General features: G+C 39.5%; 2 protein-coding genes across 17 annotated transcripts in view; one reads left to right on the top strand and one right to left on the bottom strand.

The window, feature by feature from the left end:
• The window catches only part of ncoa6 (nuclear receptor coactivator 6), a 58,351-nt gene extending 46,615 nt beyond the window's left edge, over positions 1 to 11,736 (top strand). For 6 of the 12 annotated variants that reach the window (XM_020515760.2, XM_020515758.2, XM_020515761.2 and 3 more), the window contains 4 exons: positions 4,286 to 4,351; positions 6,206 to 6,242; positions 7,675 to 7,832; positions 9,703 to 11,736. In XM_020515760.2, coding sequence (XP_020371349.2) covers positions 4,286 to 4,351; positions 6,206 to 6,242; positions 7,675 to 7,832; positions 9,703 to 9,755 — 314 coding nt within the window. In that variant the 3' untranslated portion in view covers positions 9,756 to 11,736. Of the gene's footprint in view, positions 1 to 4,285; positions 4,352 to 6,205; positions 6,243 to 7,674; positions 7,833 to 9,702 lie in introns of those variants that run through there. The other 6 variants (XM_048608211.1, XM_048608210.1, XM_048608208.1 and 3 more) reach the window with 2 other exon arrangements.
• Positions 11,737 to 13,062: 1,326 nt separating this feature from the next.
• Positions 13,063 to 22,097, bottom strand: part of LOC109918607 (tumor protein p53-inducible nuclear protein 1) — a 43,956-nt gene continuing 34,921 nt past the window's right edge. For all 5 annotated transcript variants that reach the window (XM_048608347.1, XM_048608348.1, XM_048608346.1 and 2 more), the window contains exon 4: positions 13,063 to 21,598. In XM_048608347.1, coding sequence (XP_048464304.1) covers positions 21,346 to 21,598 — 253 coding nt within the window. In that variant the 3' untranslated portion in view covers positions 13,063 to 21,345. The remainder of the gene's footprint in view (positions 21,599 to 22,097) is intronic.

Here is a 22,097-nt window from a genome sequence, read left to right as displayed (position 1 = left end):
AACTTCTTGATGCAGAGAGTGGAGTGTATGTGGAATGGGCTGCTGGAGAAAGTGTTGAGGCAGGTACATAAGCAACATTTAAAAAATGTTTGGATCGGTACACGGATGGGGAGTGTTTAGAGGGATGTGGACCAAATGCAGGCAATTTGAACGAGCTGAGTGGGCACCATGGTTAATATGGACCAGTTTGGGCCAAAGGGCCTATTTCCATGCTATATTACTCTATTACTCTATGACTCTCCCCTCACTTGAAGTGTGGTGGCCCATCTCTCTCTAATGAAAGAGCACCCCTATGTTCTAGTAAGACTATAGCAACTTGACTTGATTTTCTTAAATGTCTGCCATTGCTACTCAATGGTCCTTTTTTTGCTAAACTTCTTTCAGGGTCCATTCCAGCCAACTCTTCCCTCATTCCAGTGCAACTAAGTTTAGTACAGTTGTTTCTAAGTTTCTCCCTGTGAAACAGAATGCTAAATTCTACATTTTATGGTCACTGTTCACTAAGGCATTTTTTTTTTTTACTCTGAGATCATTCATTAGACCTGCATTATTACACCATACCAGATCCAAAATAACCTGATTCCTGGTTGGATTCACAATGTACAATCCTCAGAAACTATCCAAATACATTTCATGGAAAGAAATCTTCCTATGTACCTCTACGTTCCTTATAGTTTACAACCAAAGATTAGTAGTTTAATACAGAATTTTAGGAAGCTTTGTCACCAGTTTTCTTAGAGTTTCAGCATGTTCATACGCCCAGAGGTGAAAGGTAAGCGAGTAAACATCCCTGCCCCTCATTTCCATACATTAAAAGTGACCTATTCTGGCTATACATGTTTGCGATCATTTGCAGTTTTGATGTATGCCATATTTTATACAGTGTTCTCCTTACTCCTTTCTCTTTGATTGTCCCATGTCTCGATTACACTTCTTTTCTGAATCAGGGCTAATTAAGTATTTAGGACAGTATCTTTGCTCTCATAGTGTATTGATTCTGCAAATATTGAACTACTATAGCTTTAACTTCATTGCAGCAGCATAAAGTTGTGACTTTATGCCTTTATTATTTATTTTGTTATTCCCTTGAAGGAATTGTGAATTTGGAAACTTGCTTTGATATACTATTAGGGGGAGCAAGTAGCAGTACTGTTTCAACCACTGGCTTCACTACTGATACTATCTGGTTCCTATTGAGGAAAGACCTTCAAACACTTTTTCCATATTGGTTGAGTAATAACAGTGTTTGGTCCTGCAGACCCCATCTTCCTGCCCCCTGCATTTGGCAGGATGGGCAAGCAGCAGACATCAAGAACTGGTTATTTTTAGTCTTCGAGTCCCACTGGAATGATTCCTTGACGTTTCTCACCTACAATCCCTGCCTCCCATGCTGGGGCCAGTGTCCTGATGAATTGAATAACTAGGGCTGTAGACAGGGCTAATAGGAGGTGGGTATATTTTGGGAGGGATCTTTATGTTGGCTCACAACGCAAAAGGATATGGCACCATTGCACACCAGCTATTTTTATTTAGAAAAGCAATAAATAGGATCAAAGTGGAAGCAAAAGTTTTAAAAGGCAAAATTAACGACTCTTTACTTAAATGTGTGTAGTATTCAGATAAAAATAAATGAAGTAACAGCACAAATAGGGATCATTGGGTATGTTCTTGTAGTCATTATGGAGACATGATTACAGGATTAAATCTGACAACTAAATATTCAAGGGTATGTGACTTTACAAAAGGGCAGGCAGGAAGGAAGGAAAGGGAGGTGGGGTACTTTTGGCAGTACTAGACAGAACAGTACACCAGCAAGAAATTATCTTGTATTAAATGATGTAAAATTCATACGGGTGGAGGCTGAAATTAACGAAGGGAAGAATCACTGATGAGAGTAGTCTACATGCCCTCTAACAGTAACAGTTCTGTAGGACAGAATAAATCAGGAGATATTGTGGGCATGTAAAAAGACATTACATTAGTCGTCAATGACTTTAATCTTTATTTAGATTGGGAAAATCAAATTGGCAGTGGTGGCCACGAGGAAGAATTCGTAGAATGTATTCACATAGAATGATAGTTTCCAAGAATAAGGCATTATGGATTCAACCAGGGTCAAGCTATTTTAGATCTGGTAATGTGTAATGAGGCAGAGTTAATTAATTATCTGAGTGAAAAATCCCCTGGAAACAGTGACTGTAAAATTGTAGAGTTGTGATAAGGAGGGCATTTCAGGATGCAACCTGTAACTAGTCATGTGTCACAGGGATCAGTGCTGGAAACAATAATTTGTAATATACACTAATGACTTGGATGACAGAATTTTTTTTATGGGATGGCATCACTGGTTGACCCAGCATTTATCAACCATCCCAACTTGCCCTTCGAGAACATATTATGGCCAAGTTTCCAGCTGAATCAAAAATGGGTGGAAGGCAAGCAGTGAGGACACCAGTCATCTACAGAGGGATATATGCAGTTCATGAGTGCGGGAAAAATAGCTTGGCAGGTAGAATATTATGTGAAAAAGTGTGAGGTTATGCACTTTGACAGTAGGAATAGAAGGGCTGATGTCACTTAAATAGTGAAAAACTGCAGAAAGGCAACATAGGGATTTGGGGTCCTTGTACATGAATCACAAAATGTTAACACCCAAGTTCAGCAGGAATCAAGAAAGCACAGGACCAAGGACAAGTCAGAATACATCTGGAATAACATGAACAGTTTTTGTCCCCTTATCTAAGGGAAGATAAAATTGCATTGAAAGCAGTCCACAGAAAGTTCACAAGATTGATTCTGGGTATGGAAGGATTTTCTTATGAGGCGAGATTGAGTAGTTTGGGCTTTTCCTCATTGGAGTTTAGAGGAATGAGAGGAGACTTTATATGAAACTTGCATGATTCTTAGGGGGCTTCACAGGATAGATGTGGAAAGGTTGTTTTCCCTTGTGAGAGTGTCTAGGATTAGAGAGCATAAATCTTAGAGTGAGGGGTTACCCGTTTAATACAAAGTTGAGGTATTTCTTCTGAGTCGTCAATCTGTAAAACTCTTTCCTGCATAGAGCTGTCGAAGCTGGGCTGTCAAGTATATTCGAGATTGTGATAGATTTTTCATCAGTAAGGACATCAAAAGTCATAGGGTAAAGGCAGGAAAAGGTAGGTTTGAGGGTTATTAGATCAGCCACGATCTTATTGAGTGCAGAGTAGGCTTGTTGGGCCAAATGGCCTACTTCTGCTCCTGTGTCTTGTGGTCCTTTCGAAAATGGGGAATGGACTACAATAAAAATAATGCTTCCTAGCAAACTGCAGCAATCTTCTTTTAGTGCATTTATCCATTAATCAGTACATCAGTTTATCAGATAATCTGATTTATTGCCTTGCATGTAACATTAAAGATTAGTCTGTTGGATGAGCTAATTGGTCTATCTAGCTATAAACTGACTGCTACTTCTGTAATCATAATTTGGGAAATGTGGACTGATTTGTAATGTGTACTTCAAGCCTTCACTTGACTATCTCCCTCAATTGCACAATGGAGAGTTCTGGCTTTTGAACTGGGCCACAATGGCAACAATGTTCAGAAGGACTGTGTAAAAAAAAAAAAAGTACATAAATTACTGTGTAAAATCAGTTGTATATATTCTGCACATAACAGGAGCACATTGCCAAACTTGAAACTTCTGTACATTCCTGGCAAAGTGCTCCATTTGCATTAGGTTCCATCTTTCAGAAGAGATTTTAAACCAGAGTCAACATTATCCATTCAACTAACAATTCATTCTTCCACCATCACAAATCAATTAACTGGTCATTAATGTCTTCAGTATTTATTGAGCAAATGTCTGTTGGCACCACTGTGTCAGCCAGTGTTCGGGTGGGATTTAATAGCAGGTCTTGCACTCTCTGAGTGCAAGTTGCCTCAATGGAATCATTCCCAACCACTTTGTGGTGTAGTCTGAGTTGATTGGATAGTTCTGCTTGTCAGCTGTCCCCATTCCAAATAGGAATAGTTGGTATCATTATATGCAGTTGTTTGCAGGACCATGCTTTATGCTTATTTGCTCAAGTGTATGTCAGCCATTACAGTGGCATCACCAAGAGTACGTGAATGACACTGGGGCACTTCTGAATGTCCTGAGGAGTGTGACAACTGACAAGTACTATATAAATGCAAGGGCATTCATTTGTTTGTTTCTGCCCCTCGTGCTTTACTGTTATAAATACTGTATTGTATGATTATTACTGTTATTTCCACATCGTCTCTAAGAGTATCATTTTATTCTCAGCACCTCAACTTGTTCCAGAACAAGTATCAGCCAGTACAGTACAACAAGGGACCATTGTGAAAAACGGTAGGATAGTCACAACTGAAATATTAAAATCTCCAATATTTTTCTCACAGGGAGACAGTGTTACAGTAGTAATGTCACTGGACTAGTAATCCAGAGACCTAGGTGAATGTCCTGGGGTCATGGTTTTGAATCTCACTAGGGAAAGACAATAAAATCTGCAATTAAAAGCTAGTCTAACGGTGGTAACCATTATCAATTATTGTTTTTAAAAAAAAAAAAGGTCTGGTTCATTTAATATCTTTTAAAAAAGGGAATTTGTCATCCGAACCTGCTGTGGCTCACATTTGACTGCAGATTCATAGCAATGTTGGGTGACTCATTACTGCCCTCTGTAATGGCTAAGCAAGCCACTCAGCTCACAGGCGATTGGGGATGGGCAACAAATGCTGTATCTGCCAGAGACCTCCACATCACGCGAAGGAATAAGACAAAACTTAAATGCATTCACTTAATCCTAACCATGATGCAATCCTAGCAGCTAGCCATTTCATTGTAATATATTTTAACCAACAGAACTAATGTAATGGTTTATGTAAGTGATGTACAGATAGTTCTAAAGAAACATACATGACAATTTCTCTGAAGGCCTAATGGTATGGTCACTTTCTCTGAGCCGTGTAAATAGACAGGATACTAGGATTAATCATGGGTCAGTGTTAACCTGACGGGCCGGCACAGTGGCTCAGTGGTTAGCACTGCTCCCTCACAGCGCCAGGGACCCAGGTTTGATTCCACCCTCGGGAGACTGCCTGTGTGGAGTTTGCGCGTTCTCCCCTGTTTGTGTGGGTTTTCTCCAGGTGCTCTGGGTTCCTCCTGCAGTCCAAAGATGTGCAAGTTAAGTGGATTGGCCATGCTAAATTGCCCATAGTGCAGGCTAGGTGTGTTAGCCATGGGAATGTAGGTTTACAGGGATAGGTAGGGGGATGGGTCTGGGTGGGATGCTGTTCACAGTGTCAGTGTGGACCTGTTGGGCCAAATGGCCAGTTTCCACACAGTGGGGATTCTTTAATCAACCTAGTTAATCTTAGCTGGCGCATCGATAGGGCACAAGAATTATTTTATTGGCCATCTCCATAGTCAAAAGCAAAACAGTTACACATACAAAGTGCAAATTATTAACTTGCTACTTGATATTACTTAACTTACGTTTTGCTAAGAAAATATTTTGTGGAAGCTTCTCATCTTGCATGCAAAAAGACAAATGATAAAACAGTATTTATACTGTATGAAAGGAGAGTCCTAATTAGTTTTGTGTAAAACATCCCTTGGCAGTGAAGAGCTGACTTGTTCCACCTATCATCTCCTGAGCATTTTCATTTCACTGATCTATTTTTTATTACATCAGGGCTGTTAGTTTTGAATTAGACATGGTAGTCCAACCTCCGTCAGTATGTCATTGGCTCCAATCTTCCTCTAAAGAGTTGAGTGCACAACATTATGCAACACATCTATATAGGTCTGAAGGAGAATTTCACTGCTGAAGATCCTGTCTTTGAATTGAGATGTTAAACTAGTGTTGCATTTACCTTCTTGGGTAAACTTAAAAGATTCTGTGGCAGTACTTTTAAGGCAAGCAGTTAAATTCTAGTGGCCTAGAAAATATTTATTCCCCACGCAATATCACTAAAACTGATTTTCTAGTAATTTACTTCATTGCTGATTATGGGGTCTGTAGTTGTCTCTATGTCTATACTTCCAGTGTACTGCTGTGACCTGAGTTTGAGCAGTGTAAATTTGTTGGTTCATTCTCATGTTTGTCTTTCCTTGTGTATGGAATAAGTAGGTTTCAGCTGCAAATATATCATAAACATTTGCCTTGTTTTCACTAATCAATTTATGGGCTTTCTTGTGCAGGAGAAGACTTTAATATTGGAAGTGAAACGGGTCAGAGGTAGGTATATACTGTCAGTATTAGTCATTTCATTTTTAAAAAGAGGCAGAAATAGCATTACCTTTGATTAACTCTCAAATGTAGTTTCTCTTTAACTTGGTGATTGAAAGACTTTATTGTAGAGAGAGATGGTTTAAATTTTCCCCATTAATTACTAGCACTAACTTTGGGTGCAGATTAATCCAGGGCTGTGCTAGATGCAATTGGCTTCCAAGTTACTGCGCATAACTTATAGCCAACATTATTAGGGGGAAACGTGGGGGGAGAATCGCAGGTATGAATACTTCATCACCATGTTACTGTATTGTGTTGTCACGCCAGTTTAATTTGATATCATGCATATCATCTTCAAATTTGAAGTGTTTTACTTTGTCGTTTTTTTCTCAAGATGATGATGTTTTTGTCAGTTTGATGATAATTGTCGCAACTGTGCCTAAAATATCAAGCTGCACCCCTACTGCTATGTTTGTGCATCATCTTGGAATTTCTATTAGAAAGTTTAGCTTTTGGTTCTTCAAGAGGATTTTAATTTCAAAACCAGAATTTGTTTGATCTTCCCACCACTGTTTCTCCCACATAACCATCCCAAACATTTTAATACTTTAATTCTTTATTTCCCCGTCAGCAGGGACAGGCTATAAGAAGCAATCTCTTCAACTCCAGCCTGAAGGTCTCCTTAAATTAATCCTTTCTGTAAGAAACAGGAATTGACTGTTTTCACCCTGTGTAACTGTGTTCCATGGATTGAGAGTTTACCAGAATATTGATTGTAGCTGTGCGTTGAATTGTTTTAAACATTTTTCCCATTTTCTTTTGATTCTGTTTGCTCACTGTTAGCTTATTGCTAAAAGCTTTGACCCTCTCTGGGCAGATGCTCTGACTGAATCAACGGATGTGATGATTAGAGTTTGGTTTTGGGATAAGGATAAATCTGACATTATTGTACATGGTTTTATGTTAACTGATCTTTCAAATGTCTTTCCCCCTCAACTGAGAGATGGAGAGGCATTGGGAAATGCCCTGTTAGCGTATTGAGATCCCTGGCTTGAACTTGAATATCTCTGTTGTTTTCAGGTGTAATTCCCTGTGGTGAGTCCAAAGGAAAGGACCCAAGTCCATTTTTTTTAGTGCTAAATGTTGCTGTCTTTTTCTTTTTCACCAACTATTAGCTAAAATTGTTGAAGGGATCTTGTCTTAAGTTAGCCCTGAGATTGCAAGGTGATTTTTTAAAAAATTGTTCTTAAGACAGATGGGAAGTAGCAGTAAATTCTTGTAATAGGTACACTGTATTGGACAAACATTTTTTCTGCTATTTGTGGTATCCAAAAATAAGTTTTTTTCCCTTTCATGTTGATTGTTTCTGAATTTCTAAATATTAAAGGTGTATTTTAATAAAAGGTGGAAATAATGCTCGCTCGTATTTTCTTGGCAGTGAAGCAAAGAGCAATCTAGAAAAATCAAAAAGCCCCAGTAGAAGAAATGTAAAGGCTGAAAAGGAGAGTGAGGAGTCTTCATCCCTTCAGGAGTCTTCTGAAAATGGACAACGGAAAAGGCCTTCGCGACCAGGCTCTTCAACAGGGGCAGCAAAAGGTAGAACCCAAGTTCTTATATTCACCATATGAAACACTACTCTGACTTTCATTTCATAAAATTAAGATAGATGGTATCTTCACTTTTATTTGAACAGATTTCTTTGACAAAATCTGTTGATTTTTTTTTTCCCAGGGCTTTGCCAATGAATATGCAGGCTTAGGGACTGTCTTTGTACCACCAGGTTGTTACAGGTTGTGTTGCTGCCCTATGGCCAAATGGACCCCACAGTCAATTAAGTCCTAGTTCAAGTTTTAGTCTTTTGATCTCACGGGTCACTAGTTGGAGCTGTGCAGTTGACCTTAATCCCTCCTAACCCCATCTAGTTCTGGGGTTGGGGGAAAGCTTCATCTGGATCTTCTGTAAACCAGTGACCTTTTCAAACAATCGACGTGTGTAGATATTATGCCATGTCATTAGATACTGAGCTTTTTCCCCATTTGGCCATTATTGTCTTCCTCTACTTAGGCTCTTAAGTAAGTGCTAGTTTGCGTAAAAATATTGCATAGCATCTTTCACAACCACTGAACGTCCCACAGCACTTTATAGTTGACGAAGTGCATTTTGAAGTTGTTGTAAACATCTCGAGTGACTGTGTCCCATTTTGCATCAGCATGGCCTGGGGAGGAAGGAAAGTAGAGAAATTGGGTCTTGAGTGTCAGGCTATCATTTTATTCCCTGAAGCAGTCTCTCTGTTGGTGGAAATTGTTGATCTTGCAAGACTAGAACCGAACAGGAAGACAGGCCATCAGGAATCTTGGATTCATTTTAGTTCAACTTCGTATGGAGTGCGCAACGAGAGTATACAATATTTGCATTTTTGCATCAGTAAAGTGTTAAAATACTCTGATATGGGGAACATGGTGTTGTATCCTGTGGAGATTTGTTTAACATATACATACATAACTATTAATATTTATATGTAGATATTTATTTGTTTCATGTGAGTGTGGCCTGAGAACAGGTCCTTGGCATTTTATCTGTTGATGTTAGTGATGGGTTTTCAATATCCTGTATATTCGACAGACCCCAAGTCTGAACTGAACCCATGCAGCTGGTACTATCTGAACCACATTTTAACCAGTTTGTCTAACCGGCCTCCATATTTCTGCAGTTACACTCTGCATTGGGGTGAAGTTTGATTAACTTCCTAGTGAAGGCTTCAGTTATGAAAAGTGGAATGGGAAACAAGGAGGCAGAGCACCGAGTGGAGCAACTTTACTATTTAGTCAGTCATTGACTCATTATAGTTACAGAAAGGGAGTGCTGAACTGTTCTAACTTTTCCGAGCTGTGTCCTACTGCTTTAGATTGAAATAAAATAAAACTGTCTCTTTATGGTGCCAAATAGACCAAAAGTAAGAATTATTTTGTAGCAACTGACAAAAGGTATAATCTTATCTGCTCAGTTTTTCTTGAACTCTGACAGCGGTATGGTTTTTGGGGCACCTTTGGCAAAGGCCAATTCTTTTGTGCAAAATTGAGAAATAGTGTTGGCAAGCACTTTGACAGTGGGGCATTCCATCTTCACCCAATATCCACATGCAATGTGTTCTGGCCAATCATGTGAACCCTGTGGGTCTTCCTTTTTGGCAAATCATCATCTTTGGTCCAGTGGGGAGGCCAGTTATTAGAATACTCACATTTATAAGCATCATGTGAAATGATTTCTGAGGTTTCAGTGTTTCATGTGTATTGTGTGGAGCTCCTCCTGCAGTAATATAACTCACAAATATCGAACCAGTTTCCACCTTGTACGAAAATTTGGATGCACATTGGGTACTGCCTTTACTAATTAAACAATTTCAGAATATCTGCACTTTATTTTCCAAAGAAACATGCTTATCTTCTTTCCCTCCTTTTTCTCCTAGATACCAGTACAGGCACCAGCCCTACACAAACAAAACGAAGAAAATCCAAATGAAATTTCTCAATTGTGTACGTGTGAAGTGTAAATGTTTGTGAATTTAATTAATTTTTCTAGCCTACTTTTCTAGCATGAACTTGTGTATAGAAAACTGTTTTAATATTTGTCCCACTGAAATGTGACTTTAAAAAAATTTCTTTATATTCTGAAACTGTTTAACAAGGTAAAAACCTGTCATACAGCCAGTAAAAATCTTCCAGAATGTAACTGTACTGGTAATTTCTGTTGCAAAGCTAAAGTAAATTGCCAGCTTTTGTCACTGTCACAAATCTTGTTAGAATGTAGTATGTTGTTTTTAATTGGTATTTCTGACTGTTGAAGTGAACGTTTTTAAGTCTTAAATGTGAGTATTTGTACCTGGGTGCAATGAACTCCATCTCCACTGGATAGTTGAGTCCAAAGCATATCCCTTTCCAGTTAGTCTGTGAGCTATTTCACTTCAATAAAGGCAAAATACTGTAAATTTTGAAAACCTGAAACAAACAGTGCTGGAGAAACCCAGCAGGTCTGGCAGAATCTGTGGAGAGTAAAAGAGTCAACGTTTCAAATTTGGTATAACTTTTCTTCACTTCGAACTTGAAACATTGCCTCTGTTTTTCTCTCCACAGATGCTGCCAGACTTGCTGAGTTTCTCCAGCATCTGAGCTTATTTCACTTCAGTTATATGCTCATGTACATTAGTTCCCCTAAAACTTCACTCTGGGAAGTTTGTATCTATTCAGGGAGGGGAAACAGAGGTGCAGAATATTACGAATGCTGAAAATCTGAAATAAAAACAGAAAATACAGGAAATATCCCTTCAGGTATTACAAAATGTCTTGATACAAAATATTAACTGCCTCCCTCTCTACAAGTGTTGCTTGACTATTTCCAGTGTTTTCTGTTTTTATTTAAAGAAGCAAACAGCACAGCTCATTATGATGTTGAATTGAAGAGCCAATCCAACTCTGGCAGATTTTGAAGCCTCCTTGTCACAGGCATTGAGGTTGTAGTGGCATTGCAGACTGAGTTAGTTTTGTGTGGAAATAGTGAGCATGAATAATCATTCCTGCAATGTCTGCCATTGAGCATTACATTGTGATGTAACGCTAAGCACAAAAAGCAATTGAAATTATTTCAGGTGGTGACTGGATTAGTGGCTATTAGATAAAAACAAATAATATAATTTAGACTCTCCACAATTCAACTGCAGTACAGAGTTTCCAGGCAGTCATTGCTACTTAAGAGTCATCAGCTGTGTACAGTTTAATCTACTTGTGTGTCAGAATAAAATTAAATGTAGAAATATAGATTTGTAAAGAATTAACACCTCTGGTGATAGCTGTTTATTGTACAATTTTTGACAACCTGCTTCTATTTGACTTTGTGCATATCAGATGTATTAGAATGCAATTTTTTAATTTGTGACCTTCCATCTGGTGTAGTGTTTATATTTTTCATTCACTGACACTTCTACATTTCTCCTCTCGACAAGAGGCTGGAATGTCATTTGAGGGTTTTCAGACACTACTCTCTCCAAATGTTTAGTACTGCTTTTCCTCCCTCAGCCAACAGGTGCCACAAGCCTTGCTACCAAATTAGTCTCTCCTGCACCTTTCAGTCAAGGTCCCTGATGAGCTGAATCAGATGAGGGTTGTATTGCTATTCACTTTAATAGCTTGCATTTTTAGAAGCCTACTGTTTAAAGTTGGAGAGACTCAAAAGAAAAGGATGTAGGTAGTGGGTGATATGTGGTTGAAAGACTTAATAATTATTCATTTCTACAAAACCATTTTCTTTTTAGCACAATGTTGCATTAAGTCCTGTAATGTCCAAACTAAGGAAAGTAGTGTTTTCTTTAGTTGTTACTTGTCCTCATTTCAGAGTTACAATTTAGTGGATTTGTGCAACCTTTTATGGAGGAAGAGGAAATTAACTTTTCATCTGGATGCAGCATTGCCCAAGGAGAATTAATCATTAAACCAATTCTTGCATAAAAGTTTGAAACCCTTGTTTCTGATTTGCTGTTGAAAGGATAGTTCTGCACGAGGTCCTCTGGGGATTGTGTAGGACCCAACTGTCTGATCTTCCCTCCATCATAAAGTCAGAAGTGGGGATTTCTGCTTATTATTGCAATTTTTCATTACCATTTGTGATTGCCCAGGTTATGCTGCAAGTAGCTAAGCAATGTTCAGGCTTGGGTTCAAGTGGTAGGAATGTTACTTGTCACTTAAATGTCTCGTAAACCTAAGATAATCTAACAAGCTTCCTTGACGTTCAACAGCATTACCAAACAGAATCTAGCATCATCACTATCCTGGGGGTTACCATTGACCAGAAACATACTGGACTAGCCATAAATGCAGCTACAAAAGCAGGTTGGAACCTAGGAATTCTGCACCAAATAACTCCCCACCTGCCACTTCAAAGCTTATCTATTATCTGCAGGGCACAAGCTAGGAGTGTAGTGGAATGCTATCTACTTGTCTGGATGAGTTTAGCTCCACAAATGCACAAAAAGCTCGATACTATCCAGGACAATGTCTGCTTGATTAGCACCTTAAATATTCATTCACTCCACCATGTTTATACTACTGCTACTATATATTTACACTCAACGTGCTGCAGTAAATCACCAAGGCTCCTTTGGTAAAACTAGAAGCCTCAGTGTTGCTATAATTACACAGTTGCCACATTGTGCTGGCATTGCAGAAAAATGTTTAAGGTGCTTGGTCAAGTCTGCCATCAAATGACCTTGTCCCAACTTCTGAATGCATCTTGGACACAATGATGTGTGTATGACTGGCCCAGTAAAGCTTCTCATCATTGCTGATGACCAGGATGGTGTTGACAGATTCAGTGATGGTAATGCTGTTGAAAGTAGAGGAAGATGGTTGTGGTGCAAGTGTTGCTTTGCCATGTATTAGCCAAAATTTCTATTTTTGCTGCAATCAAGCTCCAGTTGTTTCATTGTGAGTTGAATTGTAACTGACCACTGCCATCATCAGCGAAACTCTCTCTATGCCTGACCTTCCAATATAGGAAAAATCTTTGAAATAACTAAAGATTATCATCCCTAGGACTTTGGCCAGAGAACTCTTGTAGTGATATCCTGGTACGGAGATGGTTTTCCCCCTCTGAAAAACAGCCAATTTCCTTGGTGACTCTGACCAGAAGAGTGCTTTCCCTGTCCCCTACATCTAGCCTTAATTTTACTAGGACCACACTGCAATCTTCAAGAGCAGTCTCTGTCTGTTCTTCTGTCCCTGCTTGGGCCAAAACTGCAAATGAGGGCTGGAGCGAAGTGCAATAAGGAATTGTAGCATCAGAGCACAGAAGAGGCCCTTCAGCCCAACAGAAACTACTAAAATCTACACTAGTCCTACTAGGCCCATAACATTGAATGTTATGACATTTCAAGTACTCATTTATTTTTTTAAAAGGTTGAGTGATTTCCTGCCTCAAGTCCCCTCGCAGGCAGCGCATTCCAGATTTCCACAACCCTCCGGGTGAAAAATTCCTCAAGTCATCTCTAAACCTCCTGCTTGTCACCTTAAAATTATACATCCTTGTTATTGATCTTTCAGCTGCCTCTATTCACTGTCTAAGCCCCTCTTAATCCTATGCATCTCGATCAGGTCAACACTCTCTGCTTTAAAGAAAACAACTCAAGCTTTTCCTGCTTATTCATAGTTAAGGTGCTTTATCCCAGTCAACATCCTGGTGAATCTCCTTTGTATCCCCTCCAGTGCAATCATATCCTTCTATTAGGGTGGTGACCAGAACTACACATGGTACTCTAGCTGTGCCCTAACCAAAATCTTATACAGCTCCAACAGAACCTCACTGCTCTTAGAATTGGTGCCTTGACTGATAAAGGTAGGCAAGGCAACAATATGGGCCACTTGCCTTTATTAACCTTGAGGGATCTGTGAACAAGCAACCCAAGATTCCCCCTGTTCCTGAGTTTCCTTGTGTTCTGCCATGCATCAAGTATTCCCTAATCATTGCACTTTTGGGGAAAAGTGCATCACTTCACACTTTTCAGGGTTAAATGCCATCTATCACTGATTTGCCGATCTGACCAAGATGTCTGCATCTTCCTGTAACTCACTGTTAATCAGCCACCATTCTTGGCATCCTGTACAAACTTGCCCATTCCCCCCTACCCCCACATATTTCTTGTGCATCATTCCTATATCTCAATAAGGAACCTAACACACAAAAATGTTGCAAAAAGAAAATGCAGGTTAGGCAGCAGCTGTGTAGAGCATTTCAGGTCTGTGATCTTCCATCAGAATAGAGAACAGTCAAATGATAACTTTGGGTGGGACAAAGTCAAATCTGTGAAAGGTGGAAGATGAAGGTGGTTGAATGACAGAAAAGTTAGTCCTCCAGAAGTGTCTCTCTGCAGTATTGCTGCCAAACCTGAATTTTGCCAGTATTTTGCTTATTTTAAGTTTCCATAACAGTAGTATGCTCCTGGTTGACTGGAGCCAAGACATCCTAGTAAAACCCAAACTGAGCATTTATGAGCAGGTTATTGGTGAACATGTTGCTCAGAGCATTGATTGTTAATAAGAGCATAGACTGAAAGTGGACTTTGTCATGATGGAAGATTTGAAAGATCAGAGTATAGAGCAGGAGGAAATTCAAATATTAGTGAGCAGGTGGAAAAGTGGGTGGTCTCTAGATTTACTGGAATCTTTTCCTGCTAAGCAGGAGGTAGAACGCTTTGGAGAAAAGTTAAACCATTCACACTATAGGAGGCCATTGGCCCCATTGTGACTGAAACAAAAAGGAGGGAGAGAATCCTGAATGAAATTTAAATGGTTAACAAGTACAGGGAAACAAGGTAAGGGAAAAGGAGGAAGATGTGCTTGAGGTGTAGGTTCACACATCAGAAGCAGTGGCGGGGTGGGGGGAGGTGTTCGGACCAGTTAAAAAAGAGCCATCAGGGTAATGTAGTGCTGTGCTGTCTATTCACCAACAGGGATTACAGCCTAATAGGGTGATGGAAGCAGAAATGATCAATGCATTCAGAAGGAAAATTAGATAGGCAGCCAAGGGGTTGGGACCTAAACGGGTTACTCTGGAGAGCTGCCACATGTTATGACCAAGTCGTTCAACCCAGACTAGGAAACTGCTTTGCATTGTAAAGCATATGTTACAAATACTAAATCCAAATTAACTTGAACTGTCAGCAAAAGATATCCCTACTGCCACCTGTAAAAAAAGGTCTTGTCATCATTCAGAATGTGCAAGAGTTTGCACATAATTAGCATGATTTCATGTAGCTAGTGTTGGGAACACTGTCTTAATGTGAATATCTTGAATCAGCTTGTTCAGACGGGTTATGGCACACTTCTGAAGCAGTTGTAACTTGAACCTGCACCTCCTTGCTCAGAGATGGGTCTATACCACTGTACCATAGGAGTACACCATTTGCATAAAATGCTAAATGGCCTCCTGTAATGTAAAATAAGCAGCACACACCTTGTGACTCAAGGGGAGCAATAGGACCGCAGCAGAATCATTAAAAAGAGATAGTATGCCCAATGGAGCTGCCCTTGCCCAAATTTCACAAATGATTTCCATTAATCTTCAGTATGATAGCGACAGCTATCATTTTAGTCATTAGACTTGGAATTTCAAGCATTTTGGGACGGTATGAGAATTATAAAACTCAAGCAATTCTACACTATTAATCTTGAAAGTGAAAGACTCAGGACGACACTTTTGGAAAAAGTGAACTTTTATGAAAATAATGAAATTCCCACAGTCATCAAGTGGCTACAATAGTATTAATGTAAGCACTATTACCACACCCATAGTCCAGTTATAAATTTCACACTTCCAAGAATTAAAAAATTAAAGACTAAAAAGAAAAACAAGCTGCCTCTTTTTGCATAGGACTTTACTGTTGCTACTCAAGTCTCCCATTTCTTTTTTTAAATATACGTACACAATTTAAAAACCCATCAAACCATCTCCAAAGTGGAAGGCACATACACAGTCAATTCAATACATGATGAGAGGTAAGTTACTGATGAAAACAAGCAGTTTTTTCTAATTAAATATTTTACATATTATCTTGTAACACTACAGTATACACTGGGAATTGTAATTAGAACAAAGGAACCAGTTATCACCTTGTGTTATTACAAAAATGTGGCTTGATCACTATAGCTGCTCAGTAGAATATGCAAAATTATTTATAATACGACAACAAAATTTACAAAAATGACACCATCGTTTAGTACGGTGTTTCATCCTAATATGCTGTAAATATAGTCTGGCAATGATGTTGAACGTCCAGCAGGTGGTGTGTACGGAACAGAACTGCAACCTTTATTTTCTAAAGCTAGAGCTGGGCAACATTAATGAGAGAAACAGAGAGGAAGAATATTATGCAGATTTCCTTGGGAAAATATTGACTTAGAGCAAGTAAGAGACTGGGATTAAACAAGGTAGCCCATCTGGAGAAAACGCGAGGATAAACATGATGGATTAAAACGTACTATTTCCATGCCATAATCTCAGATTTAGAAATACATTCTGCTTCTGAAATTCAGCGGGTTTTTTTTTGCTTTTAAAAATTTAATGGTCTAACTATTTGAATATCAAGACAGCATTGCAGACCCGCAATTTGGAGAGGGGGTGGGAGCGTAGCAGGGAATGCCATTCGTATGTTCACTGAATTTCCCCAGAAGAGTATTGCTTTAAGAGTCCAGGTTAAGAATATTTTTCTAATGTGACACACAAAGCACTTAATATTGTACATCAAGACCTATTCAAACAATCAAATTCCTTAAATGAGAAGGAATTGAGAACTTACTAGCTTCCTATAAAGATCACAATTCACGAAAAGATTGATTCTCAAGTAGATGAAACAGCTGCAGGATACACTGAAGTATTTTGTGAATTAGACAGGACCCTGCATTAAATTAAAACTTAGTGTAAAACAAAAGATAGAGGCTTGTCCATTGAAAATGTTCAAGTACTAAAGAGATCATTACACTTCCATACAACAGAATGGATAAAATCATTCACCTTAAACCTGAATTCTCAAAACACCATGCATGGAGAATTAAAATATTATAGTAGACTCAGTTGCTTCATTTGAAAGAAAGCAGTCTTCATGCTGAGAGTAATTTTTTCTTTGTAAAAAATATTACTTTTTTTATTATCCACCCTGACATTGTAATGAACAGAAACCAGGAAAACAGTCAAACTAAATATGCACCAAAGCCTCAGAAGCTTTTTGTTCAATATGGATGTTATTTTGTTTTCGAATTTTAAAAACACACACTGCATTGACATATTGTCCCTGAGAGAGTCTGCGCTGTCTAGAAAGGAAAAAATTGCAGCTCACATCACATATATCCTTAAATAAATCAAACAAAAAACATACATCAGCAGAACACTCTCATTCCAGTCACTGACAAGCAATTCTACTTCAGAATACTGGTCTCAATAGCACAGCATATACTTCAAAATATTCTATTATATTTAAGAGATATAATACTGTCCACAAACCTACATGTTTTCAGTTACAAAATAGTTATTTTTGTCAGTCAGCACCACACTTTGTTGATCCAGAAGTTAGACTGTAGTGTCAGGACCTTTTAAGCAAGGCATCCAGTACAAGTTAGTCAGTAGATACAAATTGCTGTTGAAAGCCCCAGTTACACTAGTGCAAGTACAGTGCAGTGTGTACATTTATCAGAGTATGTTACAAATACAAATTACATTATTAGTGACAAGCATTTTTCCCAATTGGCAGTTAGATTTTTCTGTGCACTCTTTCTCCCTCTAGTCCTCCCCCACTCTAATCATCTGTTAACTAGGTGGACAGGAATTGTGAAGTGCATCATTAATTGCTCAGAGAGAGACAATGATGGTTGAACAACTTACTTCTGCACCATTACAATTCTGTGATTAGTACTGATAGAAAGTTCAAATTGAATTAAAGGTGGAATTGTAGAGTAGCTACACGGTAGCATGATTAAAGAGGGACCAAAGGCTGGCCAAGAAAATTGTGATGCAAAGATGCCAGTGTTTGACTGGGGCGGAGAATGTCACAGGTCACACGCTGATCTGAGAAAGGAGCAGCTCTCCGAAAGCTTGTGATTTCAAGGAAGTTGGGACAGGGAAATACAGTTGTTCACAAAAGAAACAAATTGCTGAAAATGCACAGCAATTTGATCAGCACCCTAAAGAGGCAAAAAGTCACAGTACGAGATCAGCAAGATGTTGCTGTAGTAGTAATGTCTTGAGACTAGTAATCTAGAGTCCTGAGCTAATGCTGTGGGGACACAGGTTCAAATCCTAACACAGCAGCTTAAGGAATTTGAATTTGATTAATAAATGTGGAAGTAAAAGCTTGTCTTAGTAATCATAATCATGACCCATTTCACAACTGTCTTTTAGAGAGGGAAGTTTGCCATCCTTAAGCAGATTGGCCTGAATCCAAACCCACAACAATGTAGTAGACTCTGAAATGTTCTAGCAAGTCAATTAGTTCATGGGCAATTAAGGATGGACAAAAATGTCAGCCTTGACAGTGACACACACATCCCATGATAGAATAAAGAGGAGAAATCAGTACCATATTTTAAGTTAATACAGATCACTTTTTGTGCAAAATCTATATAACAGAGGAATTGCATCAAATATAGAGTTAAAAGTAATTCTTATTTCAGTGCGTTATTTCTCGGGACCAACCTCTGTTTGAAATCTGTTCTGCAAATGGGTGGGTTACATTTTCCAGTGAGTATGGCTGGAAATAAATCCATTGTAAAAGATATGTTCATCAATGAAAAGTAAAAGAAAATACATGTTTGCAAATAGCACAGTGGTGAAATATGCTGGTGCTGTATAATCCACCGTTGCAGTGCAAATATTACTAGCCAGGTCCAGGCAGTTTCCCACATGGAGAGCTCCAAGTCACAACTGATCAAACTTTTCAACAGATTGAAAAGTATAAAAATGAGGACAAGTTAACTATTCACTCTTCCTCAAGTGTAAAGGTGAATTAACTGATTTTTGGATTAAAAAAGTCATTTGACCCAAAGTTTTAGAGAGGCAACACGAGAGGGGAGATGAAATGCACTCAAAGGTGAGGAATGGAGGACAAGAAATCATTAATCCATTCTCTCCCATTTAAAGATGCACAAGTTGGAAATCAATTTCAATATATATTTTCAACCTAGAGAGAGGAAATCAGTGAATCAAAACTAGTCCTACTGAAGATCTGTATTTTTATAAAGGAGGAAAGTACATTCTCAAGTAAAGGTCGTAACTGTCCAGTACAAGTACAATTTTTGGAAAAATCTTTTGGGATTTGTATGTTACTGGCAAGGCTGTATTTAGTGTCCATCCCTTCCCTTAGTGGATTGAAGTGGTGGTAATGGACCACCTTGGAAGCACTGGAGGTTTTGAATTGGAATTCCAATATAGAGAGACAACCACCTGACTTGTTGACCCAAGTTAGATGGCATTTGAGAAATCAGGGTCATATTGAGTCATTACTGGTCAGTCAGGTACCTCTTCTCATGCACCCCTCTGTCCCAGAACTTCCTGTAGCTCTGCAAGTCTATTTTCCTTAACTGTACATTCAGTTTCATTTTGAAATAAATTATCTCCAATACAGGCCTGACTAGTAGCAGAGTTCCTTCCTAAAAAAGAACATTAAGTGAACTAGCTGGGTTTCTAATACACACAATTTTAAGTTCAATTTTACAGATATCAGTCTTTCATTTGCAAGTTTTTATTTTTAAGATAAAAAGGGGAATTCAAAATCTTGTAGGGCCATGATTGGATTTGAACTCACTGCTAGTTCAGCAACAAAATATCACTGTACTACACTGACACATGAAATTAGTTAGCTTGGGATATTTGAAAAAAGGATCAAGATCTCTTAGCATTTTTTCTTCATTAAATGATCACTTTTAGTAGGTGATTTCGCTGCATTTTAAAACAGGATAAGTATGTAAATGCCTCCCAGATTTATGCAGAAGAAATAAACTATTCTAGCTGTTGATTAAAAAGGAACTGATTTTAAGAATTACTAAATCTCTGTCCCCTCTGCCACTTAATTTTGATCACAACTTTGACAAAAGTCTGCAACCATTTAGATTAAGCAGGAAGGCTGAAAAGGAAGCATCAAATGCAGTTTCACAAATTATATTGGCACTTGCTGCATCTCTCTTCCCCCTCCCCCTTCCCAAAAATCTGGCAAATTCACCTAATCCAGACTAACCTCCATCAAATTAAAACCCTTCTGATGAAAATGCTACATGTCTGAAACAAAGTCAGAGCCTTACCCCAAGGTCACCTTGACCCCAGGGTCATCGCTTCAGCCAAACCCCTAACTATGACCCAAGCCAGATTTGTCAACAAGGCCAAGACATCCCTGGTCAGTGAAATGTGCAAAAGGAGGCCAACACAACCATGGTGACCAGTGTAAACAAGATTAGAGTACTTGGCACCAAATGCCAGTGCCAATAGTAAACAGTGGATCAAAAGTAAACTTAACTGTACTGTCATCATTACAGCCTGAAGGACCAGGAATTCAGCAGGTATTTAAGAACGTAGAACAGTACAGCACAGCACAGTACAGTACAGGCCCTTCGGTCCACGATGTTGTGCCGACCTATTATCCTAAGATCAAACTACCGTGCATACCCTACATTTTACTATCCTGTGTGCGCCTATCCAAGAGACTTTTAAGCAACTCTAAAGTATCTGACTCCACTACCACTGCTGGCAGCGCATTTCACACGCCCACCACTTTCAAAAAAATAATTTCCTGATCTGGCAAGAAAGCGGATACTACCCGGTTAGATGATCTCTCAAACAAACAGTTCTTTCAACACTGGTGTAATTTGCCAGGCAAGGATTACAGCATCTGTTTAACCTTGAGGGCCCTCGTAGCACCGTGGTAGTGTCCTTACCTCTGAGCCAGGAGACCCAGGAACAAGTCCCATCTGTTGCAGCAATGTGTATTAACATCTCTGAACCAGTGGATTAGAAAAATAAATCTATTTAATACCAATGGATTCTTCAGGTGGGATGTTGAATGGGACTGAAAATTCTGTGGTTTTGACAAATATTCTTAAGACCCAGACCTGTCCAACTGTCCAAGCCAGGCAAATGCAATTACATCCTCATAAAATGAACTGATGCAAAGAGTTAACAGGCTAACATGCCAACAGCTTCATCGCTTCCTTTGGTTTGCACATTCCCCCACCATACCATTCAATTACTAAAAACAAGCACTGCACTGCAATGACCCAACAAATAAGTATAACCGAGGCTTAAATGGAAAGGACCCAATGCATCTAAAACAATCCTAAACAAATTGACTTAAAATGAAGACACAGGAAAGGAGGGGAAAAAAGATTAAAAAGGTCCCAGATGATGTGTCCCAGTCGCAGAACGGAACGACTTTTATTTTGAAAAGCTACGCTTAAAAGCCAGCTTAAGTTCAAAACCTGTGCGGCGAGTTGCACAGCGCGTCCAAACCCACTGCTAAATGTTGGCTATCTGACCCCTCCTTCCTCTGCTGTTGACGTTGGTTTCACTTTCTGCTGTCCTGCATGGTTTAGTAGTTGTACTGACGGCGACATGGTTGGTAGACAAAGCTGCCACGGTGCTTGGTCCGTTGGAAACGGCACTCCTTGGCCAGGTTCTGTCTCTGAATGCGGTTACGGCTCAGCTGGCGTCTCTCCGCCCGCTGCTTGGCTCGCTGGATCCGACGGACCTGACTCGCCTTCTCCAGGATACCGCCAGCTCGACCTGCAACTGCTGCAGCAGCGGGAGCAGCCCATCTTTCCACCCTGTGCTGAGGGGTGTTTCTACAAAAGATGAAAAAAAAACATGGATTTTACCCGAGACAACAAGGTGCAGGGCTGGATGAACACAGCAGGCCAAGCAGCATCATAGGAGCAGAGAGGCTGACGTTTCGGGCCTAGACCCTTCATCAGAAAAGGGGGAGGGGAAGGGGGTTTTGAAATAAATAGGGAGAGAGTGGGAGGTGGATAGAAGAGGGATAGAGGAGAGGATAGGTGGAGAGGAAACAAACAGGTCGAAGAGGCGGGGATGGAGCCAGTAAAGGTGAGTGTAGGTGGGGAGTTAGGGAGGGGATAGGTCAGTCCAGGGAGGACGGACAGGTCAAGGGGGCGGGATGAGGTTGGTCGGTAGGAGATGGAGGTGCGGCTTGAGGTGGGGGGAGGGGAAGGGGGTTTTGAAATAAATAGGGAGAGAGTGGGAGGCGGATAGAAGAGGGATAGAGGAGAGGATAGGTGGAGAGGAAACAAACAGGTCGAAGAGGCGGGGATGGGGCCAGGAAAGGTG

Source organism: Rhincodon typus, chromosome 19, assembly GCF_021869965.1.
Source record: "Rhincodon typus isolate 14 chromosome 19, sRhiTyp1.1, whole genome shotgun sequence".
In the NCBI taxonomy this organism is placed as follows: domain Eukaryota; kingdom Metazoa; phylum Chordata; class Chondrichthyes; order Orectolobiformes; family Rhincodontidae; genus Rhincodon; species Rhincodon typus.
The sequence above is the reverse complement of the archived record's forward strand: the minus strand, read 5'-3'. Positions and strand labels throughout refer to the sequence as shown.